Here is a 22,136-nt window from a genome sequence, read left to right on the forward strand (position 1 = left end):
ATTTGACTTTCTTTACCTAACCTGAGGATAAATAAAATAAGGTAGAAGGTGTAGGAAATTTAGCACCATAAAACGTAGGCCTTTAACCACTGTGAATATTTTTCTTATAATGCAAGTTTGAACTGGCATCATCTGTGCGCACATTCACATTAACAGCCTCTTTCTTGTAAATATAAAGTAGTTTTTTTAATTATTATTATTATAATTATAATAATTGTTATAATAATTATAATGGTAACACAATACTGTCCTGCCTATTCATGAATCAAACTTTGCCTTTACTGTATTATCATCACTGACATTCCGCAGTGGTCCGCAGGCGTGTCAGACCCCTGCTACTTCCTGTAGAGGATGACCGGCAAAATTGGTGTATAGTTCTTTGGAATTCTCATTGTACTGCAGAATGAACATCGGAACACTATTCAAATGATAGATCTACTGCAAGTCGATCCTTCATTAAGGCGGAACCTCATAGTGAGTGAACTGTTTATTTAATTGTTTTTCCACCGACATTACCATTAAAATTTGTGGTTTGTAAAGTTATCTGAGATTTTTTGATGAATGAATTTCTTCGGCTTCTTACAAAATCTCGAGAAGGAATGGATTCGGTTCGTGCCACACCCAAGTCATAACTCGTGTGAACATGATGCTATACTTTGACTACGATATCATTTTGTTGCGGTAACTTGAGATAGGCTGTGGATATCGTCGTCGTGGTCACGACTTATATTATGATGAGGGTTCGTTTCATTTTAATGTCAGCATTTAGAATATTGCTAAATATAGCTATAGTGCTTTATCCCTTAAAATAGGCCTATATCAATTAAATTATTTAATTTGAGTGCTGTGACAGTTTGTGTGCAGTATAGTGTCCACAATATAATTTCCAGTTCAGTATAAATTTTAATTCCCATGAGTTAAATATCGTGGTTAACAGTAGCCTACAGTCGAGCTCTCCTCATTTTAATGCATTTTTTGTTTGTTTGTCTTTTTCTGTTCTGAGAACGTTTCCCTCTCTTCATTTTGTTTAGGTCTGTGACCAGAGATGGGTTCAGATACATCAAAAAGTAAGTTACAGTTTACAAATGTGCTCATCAAATGTATTTAATTTAAAACACAAAATACTGGTGTGAGAAATGTATTTAATAAAAATACAAGTACCGGTAATTTAAAAATACAAACAATATTTACTCATTTGAAATGAGACCATTGAGACCATTATAAGCCATTATAGCATCTTTTTATGTCATATAGCAATACTGGAGTTAGATAGCCTACACAAGAGAGAGAGAGAAGTGCTTTCCCTTCTTTGAGCAACTTAGAACATATTCTTTAACCCTAACACTTGGCAATAAGTCCAGTATATTGATCCATATTTCTTCAAATTTTTGTTTACTTGAATAAAATCAAGCATGTCTACACCTTATTTTTTCATGTTTCTTTATCACTCTTTTATTGCTTCTTTATCAGCGTGTCAAAAATTAAGCAGTCCTGCGAAACTGTATTGCCATACCGACTCAAGAGTATGGCTCAAGCTCAACAATAAAGATTGACTTCTAAAAATGCTGATATTTAGCTGTTAAAGGGCTCTATTCAGAAACCCTTGTTATTAGTGACACCGGTGGCAGTTAAGTGAGCTGCGCTCAGCAACTTATTATGCTCTTGCACACACTTGGTACTGATGTCGACAGATGAGGTTAATTAAAATTACACTGTAATGATAATTTCCCTTAGATTTTCCCAGCAAAACCACCCTGAGTCCTTCACAGTTCATCTACAGGCTCTCATTTTTTGTTTCATTACAATTACATTAAGATTAGGTTTCTTTACATGCTGTTTAGACATTGGCAATAAAAAGCGATTAATAGGCTACTTGGAAATTATTTTATAGTTTGTTAAAGTACTGCATGTGTGTCACGGTGCACAGAGCAGGGAGGAACGAGGATGACTCAAAATACAGTCTTTAATGAATCCAAAACAGACAGGGCAGGCCAAGGCAAGGCAAGGCCACATAGGAACACCGGGGAATAACAAGTAGACCAGACAAAAACTAACTGAACAGACATGAACTAAATACACAGGTTAATCATAGATAATTAGACAAACACAGCTGGACAAGAATTAACTAATAATCACACTGAACAAGGACAGGAACATCACCAAATAAGGACACAAGAGGCGGGAACACAAGACACACAGGACAGAGGACTGACATTGTGACTCCAGTAGTTTAACCTTAATTTTATTAAGCATCGCAAGTGCTTTGTTTGCACAAAAAAAGAAACAAACATAATTTACAACTTTATTTCTGAAAATATTGATCTGCATTGTGCGTTCACGAGAGCATTGCAACGCATTTGTGTTGTGTTCATGTGATAGAAGACTCACGTCAACACAACGCACAGGAGTGAATGTTCACTAGAGTACCATCCATGACGCAGGGATTTGGATAATACTTTCGTAAATGAAGTGGTAAATTAATAACTAAATAGGGACATAGTAGTATACTTGAAGTATGATGTAAAGTTCACTTAAAGAAAACTTACGAGTATACTTGCAGTATAAAACTACTAAACTAGAAGTTTACTGCGACTTGATTGATGTAATCTAGTTGTTCACTCAAAGTTTACTACTGTTATACGTAAAGCTGCAGTCCGTAACTTTTTTTGGTTAAAAAATATCAATATTTGAGCAAGTACATAACCAGCCAGTGTTCAAAACTATCGCCTTACTTTAGCCCGATTCAGTTTATAATAATGTTTTCTAATTTGAGTGGTACGGGTAGGTTTTCACGGGAAATTCGAGCATGGCATACTTTATATCTGTAAACATAAAGAAGTTGTCCCGGCTACTAGGCTATATAAATATATGACCCATATATATGACCCTCATATAATGTGAGGATCCTGCAGGAGGCAGATCGTTTATAGCCTTTTCTCACAGCAGCTAGAAAAATTAAATGTCAAAAAATCATCTTAATGGCGGATTGTAATCCAGAAAGGATTATATGAAACACATGTGAATGACATTAAATTATATTCCAGTTTTAAATGCGCTTCTGATTACAGATAGCCTGGGATTACACACAATTTTTATTTTAAAGACAACCAGTTCGAAGGGAGCATAGTTTGCTTTTTGGGTTAAAAGAATTTCTTAATATGAAATTCGAATGGTGTGACAATTAGAGATTAGACTCTACATAAATTGAAATCTACACGCTAATACACACTATACTCATTGTCACGCAATGCTGATGTTGTTAACATTAATAATTTGAGAATAAATTATAACAATAATAATAAATTGCATGGTTTGATGTGATATGAGTGAATCAGTCGTTAGATTAAATCACCGTTGGTAGCGCAATTTATTGTTATGCTTTTTTCCTCAGTTGGTTAGAACAAGCATGGCAGACTTGCTACTTACTTGTTCAGATGGCAATATCCGGTGAAAATTCTTATTTGGGTCATATATTCCAAGACGTAGGCTAGAATCTGTGATTACTAAATAGAGTAAGGAAGGAACTGCAATTCCAGGTTTTCAAACAGAGATGGCGACAAGGAGGCAAAACTTACGGACTTCAGCTTTAAGTTATACTTAAAAGTATACTTTTATATACTAGAAAGTGGACCAATTTAGACTCGAGGAGTAGTGAAATAGTACACTTACAAGTATACTACTAGTACACTGATATTTATATACTTACTACATAAGGTATACTTAAAAATATACTTGAACTTTACTTAAGTATACTTAATGAAATAAACTTGAAGTATACTACTTTTTGGTAAGGGTTGCTCGAATGAGCTAATGGACTCTGTCTGCCAAAAGAAAAATACTAATATTGAATCACCAGTTGAAGAACGATGAACACCCTAAGGCTTTGTTCAGATTGTATACAAAGCTGAATTTATTTAATTAAGTAATTAGATCATGTATTTAGGGCTCCTCTATTTACAAAATATTTTCAGTATTCTGTGTGCATGTATGCAGCAGCAAATAAGAGCTTAAATTAGTATATAAAAAACAAATCTTTGAATCTGGTGCATGTTGCTCACTTTTAGTTTATCCAAAATATAAATTATATAAACAAAATACAACAAATGTTTCTGTAAGCAGCCCTATTTAATACTTAGCTAAATGGATGTCACGTTGCCAAATGTGGTGTAGGTTACATCGTACATATGTACAAATGTTTATTGAAGCTTAGAGGTGAGAGAAAGGACTTCTTTCTCAGCCCTTTCATAGATCTCAGAATTCTGTAGCACTCTGCAGTCATGAACACTGCCAGGCCAGCCAACACTGAGGTTTATTAAAGCATAATGAGTACATATTATGATGTAATCACTCAGGCTTAAACAATGAAATGGAACAAATGCACACCTTTTAGATGTGCAAGTTAGAGTAAAGAACTTTGTAAATACAAAATATAACTGCACACTTATTTAGGCACAGAGGCTACCAAAGTAAGCATTTTTAGTGGTCTACTTTAAACATGATAACATGAAAAAAACAACAACATACAGAATGTTGCTTAATAAAAAAATCTGCTGAAATTTAAGAATTTTAATAGAACAAGATGCACTGTTAAAATATGTGACATGTGTAGTTTATTTAAAATTATTGTGACACGTGTGAAGGGGGAGGAGAATTTATGTGTGCGTCAGTTTTTTCAACAAGAAAGATTTCCGTATAGAATATGAGCTGTGTCCTCACTCATAGCTCCTCCGAGAGCTTCCTTCACTCACAATAAGACCAAGGAAATGGGGAAACATTAAATGTGCAGTAATGTGGATCCTTAGGACTAGGATTATAAACCACTGTTTCAGACTAAACACTTTTAATGTGTTTATAGCCCTCAAAATCACACTTGATATCCTACTCAATCGTATGCGAGACATTCACAGCATGTGAATTTATTAAAAACCTAAATATGATAATCTTCCATAGAAGAAAGTATGTGCTTCTGTTTATGAAAGCTGTTTGTTTTTCTATGTTTACCAGAATAGACATATTATATCATAACAGAGTAAATGATGACAGAATTTTAAATTTTCCATTTAAGTTCATTTCAAACTTGCTTCTAAACCATTATTAGATTGTATTCATACTGCTTTATACTTAATGCTCATTTTATCTGACATTTCAAGCTTGTCCAGTACTCAAAACAAGGACATTGGAAGACCATTCTGATGTAAGTGAAAATGGATTTTCTGTTATGTGTTTGGTTTAATAAAACAATGTCTTCGTTTTAAAGCATTATGTGTATCTATGTCTGGCGGATGTCACAAATGTGGGCATATCGATGCTGGAACTTTATTTGGACGTAATACTGATGGGTAAAAGTGATATATTGTAATTTAAAGGGGTCATGAACTGCCTTTTTTCTTATTTTGTACTGTTCTCTGAGGTTCACATACTGTTATCAAGATTTTTACATCAAAAAACGTCTCAGGTTACATATGTAACCATGGTTCCCTGAGAAGGGAATGAGACACTCTAGCCAGCTATGGGAGACGCTATGGCCTTCAGCGTGACTGAAGCATACATCTAAACACAACAGTAACATTGGCCAGTGTGCGGACCTACCAAAATATGGATTTTAGAGAAGTGCACAGAGTGCTCAGCATGTGCACTTACCATAAACATGGATTTGGACTAAGCTCTAAAGGGTGGAGGACTCAACTCACAGACTGAGAGGAGAGCTCAAACACTCAGGAGAGCGGCGCGCTCAAGGTGACTCAAGCTCCGCTAAGCTCAACCACAAGAGCAGTTTACCAGGGAGGCAAAAGGCAGCCTAACTACCTGGGCTCAATTCTCAGGAGAGGCACTCAGACACTCAACTTGGAGCGGCGTGCTCATAGGTGACTGCGAGGGGAGCACTACCAAGCTCAACCATATGGGTAGTCAAACAGGAGGCAGAAAGGGGCCTAACAACCTGGTGTGACTGCTCCAGAGAGTCGAGGACTCGACCCTCAGAAATGAGAAGGGGCTCAAACGCTCAAATGGGAGTAGCGTGCTAAGTACAAGGGTAGCATGCCAAACTCACCAAAGAAGCAACCCAGCAGGGAGGCAGAAAGGCAAGGCAAGGCAAGTTTATTTATATAGCACATTTCATACACAGTGGTAATTCAATGTGCTAAAAATTCAAATTAATAAAAGGAAGTCAAAAAGTCATTAAAAAAAAAATGGTCATAACAATAAAAACAAGGAATTACAAAATAATAATAATAAAAACAAGATATGAAAACTGATTTAAAAAGAACTTAAAACAGTTAAGAATAGAAAATGATTATACATAGTGCAATCAGTTCGGCCGTAGCACAGTGCTTATTTGACAAATGCACAGCTAAACAGATGAGTTTTGAGTCTGTATTTAAATGTGGCTAATGTTTTAGCACATCTGATCTCATCTGGAAGCTGGTTCCAACTGCAGGCGGCATAATAGCTAAAAGTGGACTCCCCTTGTTTTGTGTGAACCCTTGGTATTTCAACTGACTCGATCCTAATGATCTGAGTGGTCTGTTAGGTTTACATTCAGTGAGCATATCTGCAATGTATTTAGGTCCTAGGCCATCGAGTGATTTGTAAATGAGTAAAAGTACTTTAAAATCAATCCAAATGTAACTGGAAGCCAGTGTAAGGACCTGAGGACTGGTGTGATATGCTCAGATTTTCTGGTTCTAGTCAGAATCCTGGCAGCAGCGTTCTGGATGAGCTGCAGCTGTCTAATGGTCTTCTTTGGAAGGCCGGTGAGGAGACCATTACAATAATCCACCCTGCTGGTGATAAAGGCATGAACAAGTTTCTCCAAGTCTTGACTGGAAACAAAATATCTAAATCTTGCAAGGTTTTTGAGATGATAGTATGCTGATTTAGTTACTGCTTTGACAGTAAGGTCTGTCTCCAGAATCACCCCAAGATTTTTGACTTGCTTTTTAGTTGTTTGACACCTAGAGTCAAGGTATGCATTCACCTTGAGGACTTCAGTTTTCTCCTTGTTTAACTGAAGAAAGTTCTGGCACATCCAACAGTTTATTTCATCAATGCATTGGCAGAGGGAGTCAATTGGGCTATAGTCATTTGGAGATAAGGCCAAGTAAACCTGGGTATCATCAGCATAGCTGTGATAAGCAATTTGGTCTGTGATAGGCAGAAAGTAGCCTAGCTACCTGACTTGGTTGCTCAATGGAGCTCCAGAGAGCAGAGGGCCAAACACAGAGAAATGGGAGAGGCACTCAGACATTCAATTAGGAGCAGCAAGATTGTAGATAGCCCTCAAGAACGAGGGGAGCAATGTTAAGCTTATCACAAGAGTAGCTCAGGGAGGCAGAGCCTTACTACCTGATGTGGTTGCTTGACGGAGCTCAGAGAGCAGAGGGCCAAACTTCCAAGAGTGGGAGAAGCAGATGCTCAAAAGAGAGCGGCATGCTCATATATGACCCTCAAAACTGAGGGGAGCATTGCCAAGCTCAACTATAAGAGCAGCCCAACAGGGAGGCAGAATGGGCCTATCATCTTGATGTGGCTGCACAATAGAGCTCAGAGGAGCGGAGAACTCTATGAAAAGGGAACTCAGATGCTCAGATGGAAGCAGTGTGCTCATAGAAGAACCCTCAAGCACAAAGGAAGCACTACTAGGGTCAACCAAAAGAACAGCCCGACAGGGAGGCAAAAGGGCCTAACCACCTGATGTAGCTACTCAAGGGAGTTCCAGAGAGTGGAGGACTCAACTCATAGTGCAGAGAGGAGAACTCAAGACGCTCAGTTGGGAGCGGCATGCCTAACTATCTGGAGGAACTGCTCAAAGAGCTGAAGGAGGCAGAGGACCTGACTCTCAAGAGTGAGAGGGGAACTCAGTTCAGCCAGAAAGAGCGGCCTATAAACAGGGAGCAAGGCTCTCAACTCTCAGAGGAGAGGAGAACCACATGTACTGCTTAGGGTCAATAAGCTTGAAGTAACTCTCCCACAGTGAGGGCAGCACGATGCTCAGAAAGCAGATAGGTTTATCATACGCTCCATTAGGGGGAGCTGCAGGCTCCCACCATAAAGGCGGCTGGCCAAGGAGGCAACAAGAGGCCTAGCAACTTGGTATGACTGCCTATGCAGTTCACAGGAGCGGCGCTCTCAGGCTGAGGCAAGCCCTCATGCTCAAACCAAAGCTCAACTAAGGTCTACAGTAGCCCCTCGGGGCGAGACCTGAGCAACCCAGGGAGCATGTCAGGAGGCAGTCCTCCGAGTAAACATGGTAAACCTGGGAGAAAGCTCATAAAGGCCCGTGGATCTTGAGAACGCAGCGCTATACTGGAGACCTGATGACCAAGGAGGCTTCCCTAGAGAAGCCTAACGAGTTGGAATCAGAGTGCAGTCAGCATGGGACCGAAAGGCTGCCCAGGATCCTGCCAGATAGTGCCAGTGACACACCTTCAAGGTAGCCCTCAGGATAGCGAAAGAAGGGGAAAGGGGAATCAAGCTCCTGTCTAGGAACAAAAGACAGTTACAACCTAGTCTCAGCTCAAACTGAGCTCAAACTGAGACAGTGGCGCAAGACAATAAGCGCTGCAGTAGAAAGCTAGTTAAAAACGGTGTAAAACTAGCAATAGAGAAAATAAAACAGATCTTACTCACCCAACATGGCTCCCGCGCATGTCTCAGCTCTGAAGTTCGCAGAGGAGGCAATTTAATAGATCCAGACCATCAGTTGGTAGCTCTATGTGACATAGAAGCTGACCAAAACATCATAGGTCCAGTAAGAGACTGCAATGCAGGCGCATGAAGGCTCCCACCTAACCTTGGTTAGGGGAAGAAGGGTTAACCAGGGGAATTAGGGAGAGGAAGATAAGGGTAGATGTACACACCCACATAGGGAGGCAAGTAGATTTTTTAAGTTTTATTCTAGTCCAGATGAGAGTGTTAAGAATGCCTCGCCTGGATCACCTCCCTCATATCTTGTCTCGTCGCCTCCTAGACCTATCCGCTGGTGGGGGAGGTGCACGAGTCGCGACACTAGCCCTCTGAGCCTGTCTCTGGTTCTTAGACCGTGACGGGGCAGGACCCCTTTGTTGTTCGAGCTGAGACCTGGGCCTTCGAGGAATGAAGGACTTGAAGGCAGATGAGGATGCCTTTGCCTTCTTAAATTTCTCGACAACCGTGTCAACAGAAGTGCCGAAAAGCTCAGAAAGCGAAAGCGGCGCATAGAGGGGAAAGCCCCTTTCTCTTGTCCCGATGTCAGCCAGGTTCACCCACAGATGTCTCACCATAACCACCATAGCCGCCATCGATCTGCCAATGGCAGTAATGGTCTGTTTGGTGGCATGGAGAGCGATATCCGTGGTGTGGCACAGTTCAGCTACTTCATCAGGGGAAAAGACCCTGACATTTATCCAGGTTTTTCAGCAGGTCAGCCTGGTAGGTTTGCAAAATTGCTATGGTGTGCAATGAAGCCGCAGCCTGACCTGCTGCTGCGTAGGCCTTGCCATTCAGGCGAGATGTTACTTTAAGGCAGGCATCCTCAAATCTGGCCCACTCCTGCAGAGTTTGCTCTAACCCTAATCAAACACACCTGAACATGCTAATCAGAGTCTTCAAGATGATTAGAAAATCACAGGTAGGTGAGTTTGATTAGGGTTGGAGCTAATATTTAAGGAACCCTGCTTTAAGGGGTCTGGATGGCAAGAGAAGATGAGAGAAGATGACCTTAAGAGAAGACCTTAAGAGAAGATCTTAAGAGAAGATGTTTCGCCCATAGAGAGATAGCAGGTGAGCATCTCTTCAATGGGGGGTATCTTCTCATATCCGTTTTCACGCATTTTGCGAAGGGAACAGATTTTTACAAGTCTTCTCAATCTCCACATGAAGATTGGGGAAAAAGTGGAAGGCTCACCTGAGCTGGAGGGTTATGATCAGAAAGATTGCGTTCATCGAGACGACCACGCAGAGCACTAGCCGCTGGACTGGATGATGTCAGAGAAATAGCGTCATCCTCCAGCAGCTCACTTTTGTCCATGACCAACGAGCGAGAAAGGGAAAGCCCCTTTTTCAACTTATCAGCCAGGTCCACCTGAGAACCCCATTAGCTAATTTTCAGTCAGCACAGTGTGTGATGTTCTTGAGATCTCTTTTAAAGCTTTAAAGGAGACCATTGTGAGAGTGTTCGAGTTTTTGTCTAACAAGTTTGAGAAGCAGGAGACTCAAGCAAAAGTTTCCATTCGATCTTAAAGTAACCTCATTTCTATCTAGGAGAAATATTTGAGATGTTAAAGAGCTCTCACTTTTGATTTTTCTTTCCTATGGATGAGTCCTGAGCCACGGGGAACCGATGGCTTTTTTCATAGGAAAAAGCTCGCAATGAACGCAAGCCATCCCCTCGAGGATGTTTTGCGCCAGTAGTGACATCATAGGCTATCGCTGGCCAATGTTATTATCGCGTTTAGATGTATGCTTCAGACACCGGTCATGCCAAAGGCGTCCCCCATAGCGACTGCTAGAGGATGCGGTCCGTAGTTCCCTTGGAAGGGAACATAATTTTGAAGTAATAGGCTCTTTTCTGTCCTGTTTTGTCCGCCCTCATCTAAACGCTCTGTCTGACTAATTGTAGTTGGCGTGATGAATTGTAGACTCTGAAGTAAATGCCCACTGCTATGATTGGCAAATGGCTGAGTATGTTTGACAGCTTACATCCTTCATAGATGGACGCTGATGTGATATTAGGTCAAAAATGCATAAATACTCAGTACATATCAAATGATCTTTATAACAGACAAAGCAATAGGGACCACGTAATAAAAACAGTTACTCACATTTGTGTGGTACGACATTACTGTCGGATCCAATTGTCGGCACAGTATCGTCTTTCAGTTTGAATCTCCAAATTGTGCCTTGTTTGTAAACAAATCCACAGTAAATTGAGATAATTCAGCTTACAGTTTTTATCCTGTTCCTCATGTAGAATATTTTTCTCATGTAGGCTTCATCCTTAATTGCTCACCTTCCATTTAGACCAGATTTATGTACTAATTGGATGATTTTATTAACTGGTGCTCCTAAATATACTTGTAGACACTTCAATCATTAAGCGATTGAATTATAATGCCTTCTACCTGTTAATATCAGTGAAATGGCAATCCATGACCTATATGTCCTAATATGTTGGGAAAACACTCATTGATGACCATGTATGATGTAACTGTCAAAAATGGAAGAGAGATCATAACACTGTCCGCTTCTTGTACTTGATGTGCTTAACATATTCATGAAATCTGACTTTATGCCAAAAATGGATCTGCACAAAGATGTTAGAATAATAAATTATAAAGCACAATCTATCTAACCAATAAATAGCATTGGAAGAGAAGTTTTTTAGTGGTATAATTTGTTAATAATAAGTTTATGCAGTGACACTGAACTCCTGTAGAACTGATGAGCCTGCGATGTAAATACATTTTGTAGAATAAGCTATAAATGGAAAATATAATTTCTTAATTTTTTACATTTAACATTTAATATTTGAATAATTTACAATATTTCTGAAAAGCAGTAAGTATAATGCAAAAGATTATTTTCTGTTGATTCAATATGATAAACTTTGACATTTTCTCAGTTAATCAACTGGTTTTCCTGTAGGATTTCTCAAGATTATCAGAAAACGCACTACGTCAATATAAGCTGTCAATCAAACAGAAGTATGAGAGTGAGTGGAGCTCATTGTCTGATGAACAAGAGTCATTGTCTGCCCTGTATAATGAACCAGTGATCATTCAGAAAAATGAAAATGGCAGCTTTAAGAACATCAGTGTGGACAGATTGTTGATGTCATATGGTGCAATGCCTGTCATTCTCCAAGGCGACTCTGGCAGTGGCAAATCCATCATAGCACAGAAGATCATGTTAGACTGGGCATCTGAAACTTCTAGACATTTGAACGTAGTTTTCTATCTGAGGTGTGAAGAGCTGATGTGTGTTTCTGAGGAGATTAACCTCATTGAGCTCTTGAGCTACAGCTGTAGTTTAACATCAGATCAGATCTCACAGATGTTACAACATTCACCAGAGAAGGTGCTTTTCATCATTGATGGATTTGATGAACTGAGACTTACGCAGGCCATTTTTGACATGTCAGCAATTACTGATCCACTTCAAAAAGCCCCACCTGAGGTTATTCTATGTTCCCTGTTGAGGAGATATCTCATCCCTAAATCCAAACTGCTGGTCACCACCAGAACTAGGAACACATTGAACAAGCTGCTGAAAGGACAACCATGTTTCACTGAAATCATGGGTTTCTCTGAGAAGAAGGTGGAGACATATTTCCAGAAGTTCTTCAGCAAAGAGTATGACTGTGTGAGAGCAAATGAAACCCTCCTCACTGCCTGCTCCATTCCTGTTATCTGCTGGATCATCAGTGAGATGTTCAGAGTTGGTGCAGATGTAACAAGCGGACTGGAAACCATCACCTCCATCCACGTTGACTTTGTGTCCACTCTACTAGAGCATCACTGCCAGGGTTTGAGTCAGTCTGTCTCAACCTTGCTGAGGAGTCTGGGTCAGCTGGCAGAGAGAGGGATGCTGGAACAACAAGTGCTTTTTGATGAGAAAAATGTAAATGAAATAATTTCAGACCCTGATGGGAATCCATTCCTGTGTAGGTTCCTCTCTAAGAGAAGAATCCGTCAGGAGACAATGTTCACTTTCATGTATCATAGCTTTCAGGAGTTCTTCACCGCTCTGTACTATGTTCTTCTGGATGAAGAAGAGTCCCAGAGGAAAGTGAGGGAGCTGCTTCACACTGTAGAGAGAGGATGGGCTTTGTCCTGTTGGTCTGATAGAGACTTTTCAATGGCAGATGTAGAAGTAAGACAGTCAAAGCTGCTGCAGCCTGTGATTCTGTTCCTCTGTGGTCTTTGTAAAAAAGAATGGATCCCATCGTTTTTTGAAAAGCACAACATGGCTGTCTCTGTCAACATAGAAACCCAGCTTAAGGAATGGATCAGTACATATTCACAGAGATATCAAAATGAACACATGCTGTTCATTCTCCATTGTCTCTATGAGCTTCATGAAAAGAGCTTCATTAGAAAAGTCTTGGAAAAATTGGTTTTGATAGATCTGTCGAATTCACCACTGAAAATGACGGACTGTTGGGTGCTGAAGTACTGTTTACAGTGCTGTGAACACATCAGAAACCTGAAACTCCATGTAACATCTGATAATCTGAAGATGCTCCAGCCTGAACTGTCCCGCTGTAAAGAGCTGTGGTGAGTGACTTTGTGCCTTTTGTGACAAATTAAATTATAGATTCTCATAATTATTATTTATATTTATTGTGGTGAAATTTTATCCGTTTCAAAACTAAAGGAATATCACACAAGCGAGAGTGCTATACTGAATATCAGCACAGCTGCGATTCAGCATCGAGGATAATGTGGTATTCAATACTACAGTAGTCATAATCATGTGATATTGATTTGATATGATGTATTAAGAAAATTTGATCAGTGAGCAAGAAGTTTATATTGTGTTACTTGCGTTTCAGTGGAAATATGGCCAGTTAGATTATTCCCTGCCATCAAAAATAGTTACAAAAGAAGCTTGCTTTTCTTGCTCAACTTTTTTCCACCCCCTACTTATTCAGAGTGGGAGAAAATGTTAATAGAAAAAAATTCTACATTTTCAAAAATAAATAAATAGAAATAAAGAAAGAAAGAAATCTGATATACTGTGTTCTTTTACTTTCAAAGGTTGATGATGGATCACATTCCAGATGATGTTGTTGGTTTGGTCTCAGCTGCTGCTGAAGGAAAGATTTTGAACAAACTCAAGTAATGTATAATTAATTTTAGAATAACATTGCAGATACTTGTTATTCAGTATATTTAATTGATTTTATGCAATATCTAATAATGAAATGCACTTATTAAATGATATACTTGCCAGTATAAAGAAGCTTGACAACCATGGAAAACTAAGTGGATACCTCTCAGGAATCTCTGTGTCAGTCAGAGATGGAGACATCACGTATGAAACTCTATCACTTGTCACATACAAGATTGCAGTCTCATCCTAACACCTGATGCTTATTTTAAACCTATACTGATATTTATATCTGTGAATGCTTCAGGTTGTCTATTGGCACATCAGTGTCCAATTCATCAGTCACAGAATTAACTGTAACCTCTCCACACTCATTGATTTCCACCATCGACTGGGTGAAATCACAGAGAGAATGGGCATTTAACAGTTATGGATATTTGTAAGTAAAAGCTTCATTCTTTATTTATTTATTTATTTATTTCAGATAATAGCCCCTTAACAGCTGCAGTCTCATATGCCATTGCCATTTGCCACCAAAAATTTTAGTTTAGGTATTAGTTCACAGATCAGTGGGCAGATTTATTCGGTGTTTATTAATGTTAATCAGTTAAATTATTATTATTTTTTTTACATTTTATTCTTCAGAAAATAAAAGCATGTAAAGCTTTGTGCTACATTTACAAATTTGTGTGGGTTTTTGTGTTGTTTAGAAGTTCTGGGCAACATGAAGTTAGACTGTTGACGTTCCTGCAATCAGCGTCTGGTTTGAAGAAAGTCTGTCTGCATGATTCACTTCTGACTAAAACATTTGCCTCTGAAATCCCGTCCTTCATTCAGGCCTGTCCCAGTTTGATTGAACTCAGGTAACAGCAATATCTGACCAATATCTGTAACTTTTATGCCATTTTCTACACTTAAGGTTCCAGGTTGTTTAATGCATTAAAAAACAATGAGCAATACATTTGTGACAGTATTAACTGATCTTGGTTACTGTTAGTTAATAAAAATACAGCTGTTCATTGTTAGTTCAGGTCCATATAATGTTAGTAGATACATTTGATTTGTATTAGTAAGTGTTAAAATTAAGATTAATAAATCTTTTTAAGGAAATATTTTTCTTTGTTAGTTTGAGTTAACTAATGTAGTTAACTGTTAACATATGGTATCTTTTTTGTAAATTGTTACCCATTTTCTTATTACTAGCGAAAATTTTACTTGACTAAAATACATGTATCTTAATAGATTTTTCCACTTGATTACCAATATTAATTATCATAATAACCGTAGGTTTTCCTCAGCCACTGAACATAGTAAACCAGAAGCTATTACAGTTTGAAGTGAATTATTTAAGTGTTTTTCAGTATAAATGTCAGCGGTCAGTTAATGTTGGAGTACACCCAGTCCATGAAGACTTCATTGGAGAAGATGGGTTGGACTCTGATTGTGTAAGAGTTACAGTATATATTAGATATTTCTTTAGCCTTTTCTTTAAGTTCATTATGAAGATTATTTTCTATAGATATACAGAAAGTAATCATTTTGCAGTATGTTCATAATGAGTGTTAAATATTTTTCTCATTAGCTGGGGGAAATTAGTGTTGATCAAGCCATGCATGGAGAGATTTACGGAAGAGAAGCTGAAGACAAAGCGGGAAAAGAGTGAGAGTGAAAGTAAGCAGATAGATTTTCAAGATTCCTGCAATAGACCTATACAAGATAGACAGACAGGATCTGTGCCTTTATTATGTACTTTTTCTCATTATGACAAATTTGAATAAACCAAATATTCCATAAAACTGACAAAATTGCAGAGAAAAAAAAAATAAAAATCTGAGGGTAAAGTGTCTGTTGGCCAAGTGGCAATTACCTTTGTTTACTTTAATGTATTTATTCATTTTAATTAATTTATTAATATAACAAATCCTATTTCACTCTTAATTGCCGCTTTGGAGTGCTCTGGTGTGAAAACAGAATATAATCTCAGTGTCATATAGTTTTGAGTCACACATTTTAAAACCTAGGCATAAAATTGATGAAAGTGGATAATGTTTTGCTTTTCATTTTAATATTCAAAGGCTTTGGTTTCAGTGGTTTCAGCCACTGAGAGATTTAAACAACCATTGTGCACATACATGTATCAGCTTTGTGACTGTGAGATTTAAGTCACATTTTTATTTTATAGTGCAGTAAAGCTCCAGACAGTGATATTGTAAGATCTGATCTGATTTTCTTTTCTTCTTCTTCTCATAAATGTTTTCTGAAACATGTGAGTAAATATATACTTTTGTGTTTGCAAAAAAGACATTGCACTGGAAAATATTATTTTTTAAATAACCCGTTATTTCTCTCCCCTGTTGCCACAGGGACACTGCCACAGCGAGAGAGTTCAGATTCTGTGTCATTAAAAGCTGAATCATCAGCACACTCAGTGAGTAGCAGCTGTCACTGAGAGATTTTTTTTTTGTTCTTTTTCTTCCTTTCCTTCTTTTTCTTTTTTTCTTTTATTTCTTATTATGACAATTGTAATTAATTTTTGTCTTTGATATTTCTGTGTGATGAATTACTGTAAATCTGGAGATGATTTGAACCGATAAAACATTCTACTACAAACAGTGGTACAGTATTGCATTTAATGACGATATTTTTTAATCACATTTGGATCATTTCTATAATAACCAAATAAATTTAGCAGTGCAAATTAGCATAGGGTTGCAATCTACAAACAACACAGGTGCATAATAAATTAAGACATGTTTTTTTTAAAGCTGTCGAATAGCTAATCAAAATTAGTCAAAATAAGCCATTTTAAAAAGGCAGGTTCAACAGTTTCCTAAAAGTCCTTAATGTTGGAGCATTTCTAACATTAGAAGGAAGTGCATTCCATAGCTGAGGGGCAGCACAAGAGAAGGCTCTCTGTCCTATAGTTTTTAATCTGCAGAGAGGCTGTTGAGCCTCACCCAATGTTTCACTGCATGTGTAGTAAATCCTGACGGTAGTTTTTTAACGCCAAATGAGGGTTTGCACTGGTGCAAGCTGTTAGTAAATATTTTATCCTCAAATGTTGTTAAAAAAATTCTTCAATCATTTCTTTACTTCAGTCCTCAGAAGATGTGGAAGTGTTCACACCAGAATTGAGAGATGATGAAGACAAACTCAAGAATACATACAGGTATTGCGCACTTTATTTTTTCCACATGCATTGTTAGAATATAAACAGACTGTTATAAAGTTAAAAAAAGATTTCAGTATAAATTAATATTCTGTCTTTCAGGTTTGTGTGTGCACATGCTGGTCAGTTTCAGTGCAGTCTGACTAACCTTGTGTTTGTGATGGAGGGTGAAGGAGAGGTGCTGTATAGAGTTGACTCATGGGATCTTCGTCTGTTAGATGGTTTGGGTCAGATGCAGCCTGCAGGACCCTTGTACAACATTGACTGTTTTAATGGTTCACTCTCAGGATTGCACTTTCCTCATTGTGAAATACTCTCTGGTAGGTTTATTTTTACATCCTCAATATGATATGTAAGGGTGGTTTCCTTACAGCGGTTCAGGCTGTAGGATTGCCGAATGACTAAAGAAACATTATCAGCATGATGGTATAAAACTGTACATTTCTTGTCTTTTACCACCCACTGCCACTTATACCAATGACGGAAATAAGCGCAGTTGGAATTGTAGCAACAGTTACAATCTTCTTTTATCCCTTCCTTGACCATGTGACTAAAAGCCAAACGTGAGACATTAAAACTGACCAATCAGCAGATTACAGCTTCACCCACTGGGCAAAAGGTGTGACGATTAGTAGACCCCCAATGTATACACATCTTGGCCTACAGGCCTTGATCACTATCAGCACCTCTGTGCCTTCAGGAATGCCAAATGGCCCTTTTGCTACCCAATATATGCTTGGGACAGGAAAGCAGAAGTCTTTGATTATTTTCAACCTTACAGATAGATAAATGGATGGTACAGTTATTTTGCAACCATTTATGCATGAGCTTTCATTTTCATTGAGAAAACCTAAAATGAAAACAATAAAAACTTTAAATTATTCCTTTACAGAGGAAAACAAAGACATTTTGGCTGTAGCGCATTTCACTGGTGGTAATGTAGAAACAATGAAGCCACTTAAAGTGACTGAAACTCATGTGATGACTGACATCAGAGATCTCTCCCTATTTGGGCTCTTAAAAAGAAAGATCTTTCCTTCATGCCCTGTCATTGTCCAAGTGATTCTCTTTCTACGACCAATAACTGCGAGACAGAGAGACAGCATACTGGATGTTCATTTACTCCCGTGGAACGTTCCACTGTCAAAGGTATCTTTTTTTTCTGTGAAAATGTTTCTTGTATTAACACTCCAAACTCCTTTGCAACATATAGATTATGCATACTTTAGATGTCTGCATTGTTAATATATGGGTTATTGCTATTATACCATTATAACTGTTCAACTCGTAATTTTTTTTTTACATCGTCAAAGGAATTCTCTGAAGTGAGATAGCACTAACCACCACCATTTAGCCTAGTATTTATTTGATAATGCTTTTTTGTCAAGATGCTGGAAGGAACCAATTTTACCTCTTTTGCCTGTGGCTTTCACATCTAAAAATTCACAGACTTTTCCTCCCTTAAGGTCCAGGGCCAGCACAAAGAGAGTACACACATTACAACCAGTTCAAAGTGCTCTCTCATCCCGGGATCAGAATACAGTCTGCGCTGTGAACCAGAGGGATCTACAGTGCAGCCAATGGTAACATCATATATAGGCTGCAAAAACGTCAGCAATATATTCTCAGTTAGATTTCTGTTTAATGTCACTGCAGAGTAGATGCTTTCCTTGAGATATTTTCTTGATTTCTAGAAATTTTACACTATGAGAAATTTGTGTAATAGATTTACATCGTTTATTTGTGATTTTAGTTGTTTAGTCTCTCACCTTCATTTTGCTGTTTTTCAGACTGAGAAGTTTGAGTGTAATTTTGGTCCAAACTATCATCCCACCTTTGAAGTGTTTGTAAATTTCAACACTGAGGAGGTCAGACTGAGTCTTTCGGATAAAACTGAAGGAAAGGAAGTATGGGTTCCTCGACGAATCGTTTTCACATGAATGAATTACAGATGTTGCTAGCATTGTAACATTTTAACACATTGTAACGCTCGTTACAAAATAAAATTTATATCAAAGATTGAATATTTAACAACCTACGCTGTTATACACCTTTTACACTAATTTCGAAGATTATTAGATTACAGGAAAATATTATTTCAGTCTTTCTACATTGAATTCATTGTTGCCATTTCTTTACAATTATTTGCTGGCAATTACTGAGTGAAATTGGTTTCCTAGCTTTAAAGTAAATCCTACTCCAAATTTTTTCAGTGTAATCAACAATTCTTTATAAATGTATTAAGTTGGACACTTAGGTGATCAATATAGATTTAACCCATGTTAAGCACTATATCTAGCCCATTGTACAAAATTCAGTATTATGATCTGTGAAGTCTTTATATTGATATTTATTGTGTATATCATATATATTATATAAATATTGTATTTATGCAGATTATTCAAATGTATATATGTATAAATAACGTCAGGTAAAGGTGCAGACCCTCTTGCTCACAAAATGCTCACAGGTATCAACTCAAAGATATACATTATTTCAACTGGCTGTTTTTTCTATGGAATGTAACTTATTATTATTTCTATATTTTTATTTATTTCAACCAGAATGTGTATTCGTGAAAAAACAGAGATAAACACATTCGGAAAGTTTTATCAGTGATGACTATTGCTGATGGTCTGAGAACCAAAGACATCGATTCCAGGTGAAATGTACAGTAAAGCTCCTGCTGTGGTTCTGCAGCATGAAAAAATGAGACTCTTGTTGGATGTTCTTGATTCTGGAGGAGCTGCTGTAAAAGCAGAATTCTGCAGACTGCTGAAGGAGTGTTATCTAGTAGATGAACTGGAGTCTGGACCCAGTGGACTGCAGTAATGCTGAGAAAACATCAGAGAGGAACTTCAGTCAGTTTGAGACGTAAACAGCAGCTACAGCTTCTTTATACATATAGATGGAATAAGTTGCTAATTCCCAAAAATATTATACTAGAAATTATATTGCTGGCATGAACTCCACAAGTTTGTGTAAAAATCTGATGATTGCGTTCTCCAGCATGATTTGATAATGATCCAAAGCATCTATTTACTGAACCCATGAATCTAATCTACTACTTTGTTATAAATTGTAACAAATTTTCTTTGTTTTAATTTTGTTCAAAATCCACAGCTTGTGTCCAGATTTTAATCCTCATATTTCGTTTGTGGTCCCAACTGTATGGTATGTATGAGTTGTCTCAATATTCCTGGTTTACTATGTAAGATTTGTTTCATGTAAGGTGTGTGTATATATAATGCTATATGACAATGTAAATGTTTCCATGTGATAATACTGTGGAATGTAAAACACGTAAATGTTGCTATATGGGAATAACAATGAACAATATTAAACCATATAAAATACATTTTTTATTAATGTATTTATTTTTTATTCTGATGGGACAGTTGAGTAATGACAGGAAGTGAAGTGGGAGAGAGAGGTCCGCGAGCTGGGACTCGAACTCGGGTGGTCCGTAGCGTAAAAGCACTATATTTTGTCAGCACGCTGCCCACAAGGATAGTGGTCCCGACATACAGTTCTTTTTTAACAAGAGCATGATGGCATGGATCTTAAGAGTCACACTAAAACAAGCTTTTATATTTGTATCTATTCTTCAGCTTCATAATAATGTTCATGCTGTAGAACAACAACATATGAAAATGAGAGTCTTATTTGATGCTCTTGAGGAACTACTGTAAAAGCAGAATTCTACAGACTGCTGAAGGAAAAGGAACCTCGTCCAGTGAGTAGATGAACTGAGTCTGGACCCAGCTGAACTGGTCTTTCCTCAAAAGTGATCTTTATTGCAGCACAATATCTTGCAAACATCACTTTGTTTGGTAAAAACCTGTGCATCTTTAGTCCTTGTCATGATCTTGGTTCCTTTTCGTGGTTACACGGCTCCGTTGCATGTACTGAGATTGTGTACTGTAAGTTTGTGCTGTCATTTTATCAATGAGGACCTTTTTTTTCTTTTTTAGGCGATATTTATTAATTTATTTTTGTATTTAGGTGTTCAGGTGTAAGATTCACAAACCAATTGTTTCACAAATATCTACATTTTATTTTTTAAATGAATCTTACTGTTGGGTAGACCAAGCAGTTGTAACAAAGCAGCTGTGAAAACGTCTCTTCTAATTCAACCTGGAACTGTCATCATCTGTGTGCTCATTCACATTAGCAGTTCACATAACAGCAAGCATTTTTGGGTGGATACTTTTTTTATATATACATTCTTTTTCCTGCCTGATCATGAAATAAACTTTACCTGTTGTAATTACTGAATTGTCTTCTTTAAATTTAAGATTTGGGATATGTTAGCAAGCTATGTTGCTACTAAAATCAGGCAAACATCTAAGGTTTTCAGCTTGGGACAGATGTAACACTTTGCAATAACATGTGGTCATGTTAACAGCACTGATGGTGGGACAATGAATATCTGCCAAAACAATATCTGTGAAAATAAGAGCATACATTCACAAAACTACTGATACATATGCTTTCATTAAAATAATTTAAACAATATATAAAATGTCACTAAATTTCAGCAATATGTTTCACTGTAGGCCTAGTATATGTTTTAAGTAGTGTTCCAATATATACCTGGCATATGGGGACAGATAACAGAGACATTCATTTTCTTCAACCATTAATTGTGGAAAAGAGGAATTATATATGTAGGATTTTGACATTCCTTTTCTGGTCCCACTTTATGTCTTTAAATGCTATGTTCTCAATAATAAAATAATGTTTGGTGGTATGGTTAGGTCTAAGGGTAGAGTGAACAGTGAAATTATAGATGCAACTACATAAATTACTACATTAATTACAGTGTTAATTACAAGACAGTATTTTCAAATATAAGTACAATGTAAAAACATGTAACAATAAGTGCATTGTATCAAATGAATAATGTAAATGTACATAGCTGTTAAGGGCAATTATCCTAATATAATACTAAATATAATGTATTAGTATACTGGTTAGTATTTGTGCTGTACAGCTTTACAGTAAAACTTTACTTGGCCTGCTTCGTATTTCAATGAAATCAAATAATGAATGTTAGTGATTACAACAATTAATAGAAAAGAGAAGAAAAAATATTAGATCTAATGCATGTTAGAGCATCTTACTGACAGTAGGGGTAACTTTCAGTTTCGATTTC

General features: G+C 37.5%; 1 protein-coding gene across 8 annotated transcripts; it reads left to right on the forward strand.

The window, feature by feature from the left end:
- The first annotated feature begins 341 nt into the window (after positions 1-341).
- On the forward strand, positions 342-19,773 carry LOC131551371 (NACHT, LRR and PYD domains-containing protein 1 homolog). Of its 8 annotated transcripts, none has more exons than XM_058794297.1 (16): positions 342-474; positions 1,032-1,067; positions 5,151-5,194; positions 11,623-13,253; positions 13,737-13,817; positions 13,933-14,013; positions 14,117-14,248; positions 14,520-14,672; positions 15,171-15,254; positions 15,392-15,480; positions 16,173-16,237; positions 16,908-16,978; positions 17,081-17,298; positions 17,871-18,127; positions 18,445-18,561; positions 18,769-19,773. In XM_058794297.1, exons 2-16 carry the CDS (start codon positions 1,046-1,048, stop codon positions 18,916-18,918), a joined length of 3,195 nt encoding a protein of 1,064 aa, XP_058650280.1. In that variant the 5' UTR covers positions 342-474; positions 1,032-1,045; the 3' UTR covers positions 18,919-19,773. The 8 variants fall into 8 exon arrangements, 5 of the variants coding, with proteins under 5 accessions (XP_058650280.1, XP_058650290.1, XP_058650303.1 ...); XM_058794307.1 differs by having other exon boundaries at positions 18,039-18,127; XM_058794320.1 differs by lacking the exon at positions 17,871-18,127 and having other exon boundaries at positions 18,769-18,906.
- Positions 19,774-22,136: the final 2,363 nt, after the last annotated feature.

The sequence above is a fragment of the Onychostoma macrolepis genome, chromosome 02 (genome assembly GCF_012432095.1).
Source record: "Onychostoma macrolepis isolate SWU-2019 chromosome 02, ASM1243209v1, whole genome shotgun sequence".
Taxonomy (NCBI): Eukaryota; Metazoa; Chordata; class Actinopteri; order Cypriniformes; family Cyprinidae; genus Onychostoma; species Onychostoma macrolepis.